This window comes from Rhagoletis pomonella, unplaced genomic scaffold (genome assembly GCF_013731165.1).
Source record: "Rhagoletis pomonella isolate Grant_MI unplaced genomic scaffold, Rhpom_1.0 Rhpom_scaffold_05466, whole genome shotgun sequence".
Taxonomy (NCBI): Eukaryota; Metazoa; Arthropoda; class Insecta; order Diptera; family Tephritidae; genus Rhagoletis; species Rhagoletis pomonella.
The window spans coordinates 1-12,153 of record NW_023464005.1 but is presented as its reverse complement, the minus strand read 5'-3'; the positions used below and the strand labels follow the sequence as shown (position 1 = coordinate 12,153).

The 12,153-nt window shown below is 37.6% G+C and overlaps 2 protein-coding genes across 5 annotated transcripts; one reads left to right on the top strand and one right to left on the bottom strand.

Moving 5' to 3' along the window:
* The first annotated feature begins 672 nt into the window (after positions 1-672).
* LOC118755143 (THO complex subunit 5-like) lies at positions 673-2,862 on the top strand. The gene has a single exon (XM_036489990.1). The coding sequence runs from the start codon at positions 764-766 to the stop codon at positions 2,696-2,698; it is 1,935 nt and encodes a 644-aa protein (XP_036345883.1). The 5' UTR covers positions 673-763; the 3' UTR covers positions 2,699-2,862.
* Positions 2,863-3,466: 604 nt separating this feature from the next.
* LOC118755142 lies at positions 3,467-12,147 on the bottom strand (the record flags this gene model as incomplete). 4 transcript variants are annotated; one of them, XM_036489986.1, is given in 13 exon segments in its annotated part: positions 3,467-4,290; positions 4,383-4,847; positions 4,920-5,693; positions 6,713-6,781; positions 7,217-7,432; positions 7,494-7,623; positions 7,846-7,981; positions 8,045-8,162; positions 8,514-9,011; positions 9,066-10,421; positions 11,628-11,752; positions 11,834-11,914; positions 11,987-12,147. In XM_036489986.1, coding segments are annotated over 11 exon segments (4,311 nt in total). In that variant the 3' UTR covers positions 3,467-3,832.
* Positions 12,148-12,153: the final 6 nt, after the last annotated feature.

Genomic DNA, 12,153 nt, shown 5'->3' with positions numbered 1-12,153 from the left:
AACAATCAAGAAAACAAAAAACTAAGGCAATCAATAAATAAAAAGATGTAAAGTAGTATACCATCCGTTATACACCCCGTATCAAAATTATAAGCGCATCACAGGAATTCTTTTTGTTATTCAAAAAAATCGAGATTTTTAATTTGATTTCTTAGAAAGATTTTCAGTATGCGTAAGCCCATTGCTGCCGCTGTTGTGTAGTGGTAAGCAGTGCGCGCTTCCACTCCGTAACGCCTGGGCTCAAGCCCTGGTCAAAGCAAAATCGCAAAAATAAAGAAAAAAGGGTTTTTCTTAACAGCGGTCGTCTCTCGGCAGGCAATGGCAAACCTCCGAGTGTATTTCTGCCATGAAAAACAGCTTCTCACAAAAATACAATCGCCCTTCGGAGTCGGCGTAAAACTGTAGGTCCCTCCGCTCTGTGTGACAACATCAAGGCGCACGCCACAAATCGGACGAGAAGCTCGTCCAAACACTAACATATGTGTAAGCGCCAATCTATTATTATTATTATTATGTAAGCCCATTAAATTTTTGCATAAAAAGGAAAATATCGATACAATTAAATCGTTAACCGAATGAAAATAACCGATTATAATCGGTTATTCGATTAATCGTGCCATCACTAAACCTTGCCGAAACACGAGCTGTCAAAGATATGTCAGTTTAGTTTCCATGTTGTCGGATTCTTTATCGCCGTTCGCCATTCATTTCTGTGTATTTATGCTTGGATTCATTTGCAAAACCTTATATTTCTTCTAAAACAATGGCCGATTCCTTGCATAAGAATTTCGAGACGCTACGTAGCATCTTTGACGAAGTGCTCAGGATGAAAAATAGTACTGGAGAACGCGATCGTTCTGAGGAATTTACCGAGAAACGCAAGTATGCTTCACTGCTGTTCGTGTTGATCAAGAAAGTAAATCGGATGGTGAAGTACAGCCTTCGCTCTGGACGTGAAGATTTGCATCGCGAAAAAGTGCGCGTAGACAGCAATCGATTGCACCTACAGAATTTGCTATACGAGGTCAATCACTTGAAGCGTGAAATACGATATTGCCACAAATTCAAGAGTCAAGATGAAGACATTGAATTGGTGCCAGAAAATGAAGAACCAACTGAGAATGATAAAGAGCTCATGCCCACGAACGTGTCGCCATTGTCAGGACATGCCAAGCATTTGGCTCGCCTGGAGCGTGAGTTGAATTTGCGTAAGCAGCTGGCAGCACAATGCAAAGAACTACTGAATACAAAGCAGCAAGTTTTCAGGGATATCGTTTTGAAAACAGAGAAACTTACATCGTTTGCGCCATCATTGCGTACTTTGATGAAAGCCACACGGCCGTTGCAAGAAGCTCTTCAAGTACCAATGGATCGTGAATGGAAATTGCAACAGTTAGTGCAGCTATTGCCTCGACCACTTTATTTAGCTTACATGAATATACACGCAATAGAGTTAGCAAAAGAATGCGATGTTTGTGTAGTAGTTTTGGGTTGTGAAGATGATGTGCGACAACTGGAATTGGCTGCGCAAACAGAAACAATTAAGAGTGGCGCTAGTTCGGACACAGATGAGATAGACGTAAGCAGTGTTGCAAAGAAACGTAAAACTCACGGCGGTAATAGCGAATTACTAGTAGATTTAATGCAGGAACAGCGCAAGCGTATTTTACAACCACACCCGCTTGAAGTACGCTTCACAATTGGCAATGGTGCGAAAAGTATGGATGAGTCCATAGCAGTAAAACTTCGTTACTTTAAGCGACTGGGCTTTATTACTGCTGCAACGGTGGTCAGCTTGAGTGATGCAGATCAGAGCTTTGCAGATGCAACGCTAACTCAAGACGTGCTTAAGTATTTGAATGATGACGATATGGGCGAAACCATACCCGTACCAGGTGCAGAATATGAGCTGAAAAACATAAATATGACTACAAAAGAATGTGTCGAATATTTGAACTCTAAAGATTACGGACGCCCCTACCGTTGGCTGCAGACCATGTGCTGTATTGAAGTGTTCAACGAAATCAGTGATGCATCAGAATCCGTCGTCGTACCAGAACCACCAAAGTTGCAGAAATTGATCCCAGATTTAATTAAATCTATACAGCACCTTTGGACTTCGCGCTTGAATTTGATCAAACAAATACGCGCCTTGGTGCAAAAGCAAATCGATTTGTATCTGAAAGAAGAACGTTTGCCTACAACACGACCTGCATGTAGCCTCGTGCAGTGGACAGCACTCACTTACGAAGAGTACTTGTCATCGGCGCCTTACACCGATTGCGAACTCATCAATGGCAATCAACTCTTCTATCGCGCTGTAGTCGTGCGCGGCTCAGCCAAAATGGAATGTCTAGTTAGTATAAGTAGTAAATTTCCTGCCGAAAGTCCAATCTGGTTTATATGCATTTACTGGAATGGCCAGCATAATGCCGCAAACAGTGCAGCAGTAAAATCAATGGAGTTTTGGACAAATTCATTGACACAAGCGATGCTCCAACATCCATTGGCGTTATTGGCCACTCAACTAGTGCGTACAATGTACAGTTTTGATATATTCTTGGAGACGGAGGGTCCACTCTACAATCCCGTGGAGTATCATCGGGAGAAACACTACATAAAGGCATTTGCAAAGCGTATACGCGCTAGACCATACCGTTATATTGAAGGCGGCACTGTCAATACATTTAAGCAGTAGGTTTTAGGAAATATTTTCTATTTTCTGAAATTAGCTTAGACGTATTAAATAAATTAATAGTGCATAATTTCTATTAATAGTGAATTTTGCGTTTACTGTTTAGTGTTGAAAAGTTTTATTAAGCGAAAATACATACTTGCTTCAAAATTAACTATAGCAAAATACATGTAATTATTTTTTTGGGGTTGGGTTTCTATATGTATTTTTGTTTAAGTTAATAGGCCGTTGGGGTCCTGTCTGGAGCCTTCCCAAGCCGGACATGTGCCGGGGTCGAGTCTGGATAAGTAGAAGCTAAGCCTACTACAGTATCCAGTGCGATGGGTTAGCAAAGTTGATGCCAGCATTCCGTTTATGGACTGTGTGCACAACGCAAGCTCCAAGGAGTTGGTACTTCTACCAAGTTTCCATGAGTGGTAATGCTCCCAAGTTTTGGCAGGGCCCTGGGTTTAAGAATGGTTACGAGTGGCCAATGACAAATCGAGGATCTCAGTCAGATAAATGTCTCCTTTTCAAGCTAATGGCTTTTTAGGGTTTCACCTGGCTAAATAACTCGCGCTTTTCTTCGCCTCCAACGAAGCATCAACGATAAAGATATCACGTTTGATCGAAGCTGGTGAACTTATGATTTCTATTCTAAAATACCGCTTCAATGAAAAGTCAAAAAATCCTGACTGCCTGCTGCAATGATGACAATTTTTGGTTTAAATATATATGTATATATATTTTTTTTAATTTGCGTAATCGAAAAGAATAAAAATAAAACAATTGTAAAGTATACATACATTCACTTCTAGTAAGTTCACGTTCAATAGTATCTTTTAATTATTTTAATCAAAGACTTGCTATATATGCAAGTATGTAAGGTCAGACACAAAGTAAATATGCATGTATTATGTACGAAGAACTAACGCTATGTTAAACATGTAAAAAATTATTTGTATTGCATACAGTATAAATAATTGCAAATTTGTGAAGATTTTTTTTTTTTGCTATTTTTCTACATTATATATGGCGTCAACTTAGCTTGCTTTCGCTGCACCAAATACACTCATTATCCGAATTGGTAAAAAACTATTTGTCTATACATAGATACAAACATACATATATTATAATTGCTTTGAAAATATGCAATTCTCACGTCGTAGTTAGGAGTGGTACGCCGAAAAGCTTCTCCCAAGATTGTGCAATAGCATTTAAGCAGCTGTTGGCATTCTCCTTCGTCTCAAATGTACACTGCCATATTTCAGTCTGATCCTGAGTTTCATCTAGATAATTTATTGTAAAGGTATTAGCATCCACTTGTTCCACTTCAACGAGATTTGACATCAATTGAGTCAAGCAAATTTCCATTTCCGCATCTGCGGCAGCGGTAGTTAGCCAATCGAATTTACTAGAGCTGATGCATAGGTGTGTGTCGGTAGTCAGTAGAGTACAATTGTTTAAACTACGCTTTGCTTGGCCACAAGTAACAGTACAACCATTGAGTAGTGCGCACATTTTTAATTGCTCGTCACGGACGGCGTTGTTGAGGCGTTTCAGCAACTCTGTAGATGGTTGATATTTGAGCTCGCACTGCGAAGGAAGCGAGTTATCTAATGGAAGTATTAATATTTATACAATAAATTATTGCATATTTGGAAAATGTTTTGCTTCTATTATTTAAAGAAATTTTTCCTTTACTCACTCGCAAAGTATAACAATAAACTATCGGTGCGCAGAATATCCTGCAACAGCAGCAAAAAGCTGCCCCAATCGCGCAGCGTAAATTCTAGCCCCATTTTCCACGGCAGCAGATGTATGCATTCTAGTCGATCTGCGGTGACGCTCCCCAACAAACGTAGCCACTTGGTGACATCTTCATTTTCAGGAGCGAATGCCTCCATAAGGTAACACTTGCAGGTGGACAAGACCACTATACCAGGACAAAGTGTTTTAGTAGTGCCATTGTATATGCGTCCACGCGCCAACCATTTCAATTGTTCATTCTCATCGAATTTTGTTTGATAAAAGTACAATTTCAAGCGATGGTCGACATCATTGAAATCTGCGTAATTGTATTTGTATGGCTGACACGTAGAAAATTGTTGATTTGCTAGTGCGTTTGCTTTTTTCGAGCTGGACATGAGGTTGTTTGTGGTCTGCATAAGAGCTGTAGGAGTAGTAGAAGTAAAGTAGAATTTAAATTTCGTTTAATTAATTTTACTATCTAGCAATAGCTTACCACCAAATATGGATGATACCTTGCTGTCTTCTTTTTTCGTTGCATGCCCATTAGTGACACCATTTGCTTCATTCTCCTTCGGTAACGTTTGCTCTGACGTGAAGCTGCGCTCCGCCAGCGTTGCTACACTCTCGGCTGCTAGCAGGTTTTTTAAAATCATTTTCTCAGCGCTCTTTGACAGCAACTCATCGGCGGAGGGTGTTTTTTTCAATAGTTGCTGATGCTGTTGTTGCTCATAAGCGGTGCAAACGCTATCCGTTACCGATCCGGAAGAGCTGCTTTCGATAAGCTGCAAATGTGTCAGAACACCAATGGAGGCGGCGTTGGTGACAGGTGCCACAGCAGAGCTAGATGTCATTGTTGCAGGCTCAGCCGCTACTGTTGTTGTTGTTGTTGTTGTTGATGATGCAGCATTCTCAGTTGTGTTTTTCCCCACTTTTGCTTGATTTTCAAGCATAGCCGCAGTAGCAGTATTGCCGAATTCGCGTTCAATAAAGCTTTGCGTATAGCTGAAGTCATAGATTGGCTCCAGCGGTGTCATATGGGCTAAGCGTCGCTCCTCAGATGCCTTACGGCTAGCATTATGATCTAATACCTCAATACTTGATTGACTGGGATTGGAAATGATATCGACATCGCTACTTTCGTCGCCATTAAACTCCTGTAGACGTTCGGTGTTGGAGCTACCCACAACCGATTGATTAGAATCGAAGGAGTTTTGTGAGTTGGTAATTTTCGAGCAGGAAGAGGATTCGTTAAGTGAATTAGCAGAGCCTTTACATTTTTTTATGTTGGATGGTTTATTAGATAAGAGGGAGAGGCAGTGAAAACAAAAAGGTATTGAAATATTAAATTTTAATAGTGGATAATTTATGATAAAAATTCTATAAAACATACTTATGTTCTATCCTGCACCCAAGCTGTTGTTATAGGCTAATTGTTAAGGCTTATATTATTGATGTATACGATAAAACGCCAATCCAGGTGCCCGTTTTTATATGTATTATTTTCATTTTAATGTGCAATGACAAGACTTTATTAAGCTTTTATTACATTTACATTTTATTGATATAATTCTTCTAAAATTAAAAATTTTATAAAGGGTGAGCACTGGGAGTGGGTAGATGAGTTCAACTAGAGACCTGTTTATTCGGAGGACTGTAATGCCATGGCGGAGGTTATTGCGTTCAGAAATACATATGTTGTTAAAAGCCCTGCTATATCTAGAAATGCCATTAGGGAGTACTTCTTAAGAGGCTTCACAATTTTTGAAACAAAAGAATAAGATCAATTTCCGGGGATCGACCTTTACAGTAGGCTAAAATGGGTTGCTGAAATTCTATATTTTTTTTTTTTAAGAAATAATGACTTTTAAGGGATTAATTCTGGGAGTTACATTAAACCGTCGCTGAATATTAAAAGAGCTTCGATAAAGTTTAGGGGGGGAAAAATCAGGGGAATCTTTTTAGCACAAAAAATTGGGAAACTCGAAGCCTGTAAGTATTTTTCATACGAATCTCGCCTGTTTAATTTCGAGACATTATTTAAGATATTATCCGTATAATTTTTAGTCATGAGAAAAATTGCTTGCTAAAACCATTTAACTACAGAGTTGGGCACAGGGCTTTAATATTAAGCATAAAAAGTAAAGTATTGTAAATAAAGAAGGAGCATTGATTAGGCCAATTTAAATTTTGAACTTCTTTGTCTAAATTTTTTTCCCCAAAATTTTGTTAAAATCAATGCTACTTTTGCTGAAAAAATTAAAAGCATTTTAAAAGAGAGATATTAACTTTTCAGCCCCTGTAGTGGATTCCTATATTTGGGTGTTTTAATTGCGGTAAGCCTGGTCGGTCCTTTAACTTTGGCAATGTACATTTTGTTTACAGCGGTTTTAATTTGACAAAAATTTTAAGCAAAAACAGTACACAATATAATTGAAAGTTAGTTGAGTGGATTTTGTTTTTGATTTGTTTGCATCGTAGTTGTTGCATGCAAATGAAGAAAAGAAATAAAAATATTGCATTAAATTGTAATAAATAAATGGAACAGAAATTAAAAAGTTATGTACATACATGAATATACTACATACATATATTTAATAAATTTTTTAGTAAACTTATAAATCACAGTTTTTTTTTAGTTTAAGGGGTTTCTTTTTTTGTTTGTTCTAACAATAATATAATTAAAAATAAATTTACACGTATCAAAAATGAATTTCAAAGTGAATCAAATTAGCGGGAAAAATTAAAGAAATTAATTCTTTGCTTATGATGGGGGGTGTTTTTTTAACTTACCAATACTATTCGTATCATTAACACTAACAACTTCAATATTAGACGCTACGTTGTTGTGTGATTGCTGACATTTCGGTGGTGTACCAGAGCTAATTGGTGTTTCCTCATCGACTATTGCCGCCGGTGAGAGCTTTTCGCTAGTTGCCTCCGGTTGCAGTTTTGGTATGTCATGCACCTCGGCGACAAAGGTGCTCTTGCAGTAAGGACAATGTACATCTAAATGGCATGGGGAAAAATATATATACACAATTCAAACTTTTTTTTGTAAACCGCTTACCCTGTTGCCGCGGCATCTTTTTATTCTCTGCTGTGAACTGGCAGGCACAATTAACACAGCGATAAACGGTTTGATTCATGTCAGCAAGATCACGTTGTGAGAGTATATCACGTAATTTGCGCTCGAGCTCCTACAAGGGTATAATATTAATTAGATTCTGCTTACAAAGCAAAATTCAATATAATTATTTGCAAAAATTGACAATTTATAATTTATTGAAATTCTTTGCCTCAAAAGGATTATAGAAACTTGACGAAAGCATTAAAAGCTTTTACCATCGTGAGCGTTTTATTTTGGCAAACTTTTAAGAAGAAGTAAGCCGTCACTTAAAAATTTGTATGAACTTGAATACCTGACAAAGCCCATCTTCAACAGTATAGATGCGCTCTTTCTTATCCGCCTTGATTGTATCGAAATTTATACGTATCGTATTTGATTTTATGCGATCACAAGATTCTAAAATTTTCAGGCTCCACTTGGTAATGGTTCTGAAATAGCACATATTAATTGCAATACAAATTATATAGTAAACATATTTTTTAACTACATACTTTTGTGTTAATGTATCGCGCACACGCAAGTAATTTTCTGATATGGTTAAAAATACGGCTTCATTACGTGGCGTTGTGTAGACTATATAAGTCACTTCATCGTCTTCGGGTTCTGAGACTATACGAATTTTATAACAAAAAGTAAGTGAAAGTTTAATTATTAGATCAGTGCAAATACACAATAAAATAAGTAATTTTTAAGCAAAAAACCAAAGAGATGTAAATTTTCATATACAAATTTAAGATTATCGTTAATTTCTTCACTATCCAATTATCGGACTATATTAGTATGGGACCACCCTTGAGGTACCACCTTTCTTATGAAGAAAGAATTATCGAAATCGGTTAACGTGGTCCAAAGTTATGCGGTAACATATACAGAACGAAAAAAAATATATAATATTCCTCCTTTTTTGAAGTCGGTTAAAAATAGATAGATAAACTATCTTTCAAGCACTTTTATGCATACCTTCAGGCTCTTCGTCAGCTACATTTGAATAAACATCCTTCAAATGCGGATGTTCATCATCGTCCTCTGCCACTGTCAAATCACTTATACTCCGTTGTTCTAAAGAAGAATTCAAAGAATCTGCCGTCGATTGCATCAATGTGCTATCAGCATCATTTACCGATTGATAAAGCGTATGATTTTGATTAACATTAGAGTTGGTGCTGTCCATACTTTGATACAAAGTTGTGTCTGTATTGCCAAGTGGCTCATTCGCTTTAATGGGTGGAGCGAAAACTTCAAGTTTAGGCACATCTCCACTTAAATAGCTATTATTCATTGGGGTGGACGAATGCAATGTGTTTTCAAGCATATCATTGGTCTCTCTCTGCGTTGTGGGTTTAGCTGTTGCCGCAAGCGCTGACTCAGAAAGTTCACCCAAAAAATCGTCAAAAAGTTGCCTAGAAGTGTTCGTCGTTGTTATTACTCCTGTAGGTGCGCCATTTGTGGTTTCAATGCCTGCAAAAATTCGATATATTAATACAAAATATTTATTTTCTTTATATGCCGAACCTAAAACACTCTGCATCATTTCTGCATTGCCAGACTGCAACCAGTTAGCACCATACTTCTCACGTAGGGTTTCAATTTGCTTCTTTGCCTCCAGATGTTGTGTGTCGTCTTCAATTGATATGTTTGATGCTTTCAAAGCTACCTTCACCGGCTTCAGTTTTTCAGCTACCACCAGCTCATCACTCTCATCTGGCGTCAGTGAATGCACACCTTCTTCCTCCAGTATATCCACCGTGCGTGTTTTAGAAGCTTGTTTTCGTGTGCCCACACCACTATCGGCGGTTTTAACGGCATCTGGTAACTCCGATGAGCTTTCGTTAAATTTAAAGGAACGCAATGAACCCACACTGGAGGCAGGTGTTTGTGTTGAGGATGGCACACGGCTGCTATTGATGGAAGTCGAGGACGACCGTTGCGCGTATCTATTAAGCGCGCCAACATGACGCAACTGTTGGCTGCCGGTTACCGCTTTTTCACTCTTCGAAAGCGGTTCAAAATCTAATATGAACTTCACGGTGGCGGTATTCTTGTGTAGGAATTGTGCAGTTGCCAGTCGATGTTTGGGATGGCAACACAACGGATTGCCGTACAGGTTAAGATAGTTTAACGTTATCAGCGTACTGAGTGGTAGCAAGCACGAATGATCTAGTAGGCAATTATCGGAGAGATCCAAATCTGTGAGCGCATCTAATTTAGCAATGCCCATGAGATCCTCAACAAAATTATTGCTCATATTTAGCGATTGCAAACGCTTATAGGCTTCCATATGGAATTGTGGTACACATTGTAGACAATTATAGCTCAAATCTAACGTCTTTAAATGGGGTAACCACTTGATAGCCTCTACGCTGCGCAGCTGATTGTGGCGTAGATTCAGGTGTTGTAAAAACTGTGCAAATTCTAGTGCGCCATCAATGCGCTGCAAACTATTATAACTAAAATCGGCAATTTTCAATTCATTCCATACAAATCCATTTGAGTTGTCACCACCGCATCGCGTTATAATGTCCTCCACGTTGGCAAGGCTCTTGACACAAATGAGCTGCTGTAGTTGTGCACGCAACCGCTGTATGCCGATCACCTGCCGCACACTAGTCTTTTGCACTTCTAGTCGACGTAAAGCACGAAACTTACTGATATCAATTTTACCATCAAAATATTCATCAGTAGGGTAGTGGACTATACACAGCAACGGTGTCTTTTGTACAAAATCATAGATTAACTGCAAGTCGGTAAAGACGGGCGATCTCGAGTTTACCGGCTTGGCGACCTGAAAGGTCTGCGAGGAAGCACCAATTTCAGCAGCGCCATCTATGATTAGTGTGAATGAGTCGTTGAGGGCGCGCAGCAAGGTGCCTGTAAGAAATTACACATATTAGCGGAACTCACTTTCCGTAGCATTTTAGATGTAAAGTTGCTACCCGTAACAATCTAGCACGCATTTTGTTGTTGGAAGAGCAGCAAAACATGTGGTGGATTGCTACGTAGCAACTTTACACGTAAAACGGTACTCAACGTTAGGCCCCCTATAGTTACATTTGAACGTACTGTTGTACGTTTGCATGGTAGGTTCAAAAATCAATTATAACTGATAAGGCTTGTGTGATGTGATCGAGCTCATTTTCTACCTAATGTAATGGCAAAGCCAACAGTACAATCAAAACAAAACGAGCAACACGATAAACGCTTTGATTGAATAATTTATAAATAGAAGGACATACTTTATAAAAATCTATTTTGATCTAATTAAAAACATTTATGAGATAGTGACTTGGGTATGTAAGGCAAATGAGTCACACAACGATAAGTCCAGAATGCATATTGCGGTCTACAATACAGTTACATTAACCTAGTATATATTTTCTAAAGCTTATAGAGTAGAAAAAAAATACTTTATTAAAAGATATTATTCGCAACAAGTGGGTAATCTAATTAAAAGGAATTTTTTTTCCACATCTACAAAGAAGTGCGCATATATTGTAGGATATGAACATCCCTGCAAACCATTTTTTTCAGAGTAGTCTGAATTGAAGATACATTTTGAAGTATTCGTAAGGATCGCATCAGATTTTGTGCTGAATTTTCTAAAATTAAATAAACTGTGCACACTTCCGACTCCTGTACGAATTTTCGAAAAATAATGCTGTTATATGAAGAATTTCTTGCAGAATTTTCTTTATTTTTCATACAGAAATTTCATTACAAACTCGTTTCAACCACTTCATATAATTTTCTTTGAAGATTCGTAAAAAAATCGTTACAGAAATGAAATACTCCTAAAGATTTCGTTAAGATTTTGGGAACTTTGGTTCGCAGGGATAGTAGTTTTGTATGTATGTTTGATTGAAAATAAATACCAAATATTTCTAAAAATAAATCAAAACAGTTCAGCAAAGCGAAAGCAATGAAAACAAAGAAAACTGGCATAAATGAGTAGCGCTTTAATGGCAAAGGACATACATATTTTTTATATATGTACTTATACACTAAATAATTTAGCCTTTTGTCTTATAAATGTGACATACAGATTTTTCGTTAGTACAAATAAAAATTTCTGATTACCTGATAAGGTCAACGAAAATTCCGAGCTCAATATTTTATCACCATTTTTTCTTAATAAAGTTGCTAATTCAGTAATTTTTTGTGGATCCATTCTTGCACTTTTGTAGCATAACTAATGCTTCTCTCTTCCAGGGCGGAGTTCGTTTTATTAAGGTGAAATTAATGGGCTATCAACAGGCGATTCAATACAAAAATTCAGTACATACAAACAAGTATTGACATGTAACAATAAATTAAAAGTCCAGCATTTTTCCGAGCAGTCCTCAACATGAGTTTCCTATGTCTCCCTGAAATTTTAATATTTGCACTACGTTATATTCTGGACAAAAACATTTGCAATGTACATTCATACAAATTACCTATTAACAATATGTTATACTTCTACTGCCACAACCGCACCACTTTCTTTCTCATCAAATAAAAGTCACATCAATTATAGAAAAGCTAAAACGTAGATGGCTAGTTGATTGCCCATGGAAGAATTACGTATACAATAACAAAAGAAAAATTTTTACGATGACTACAT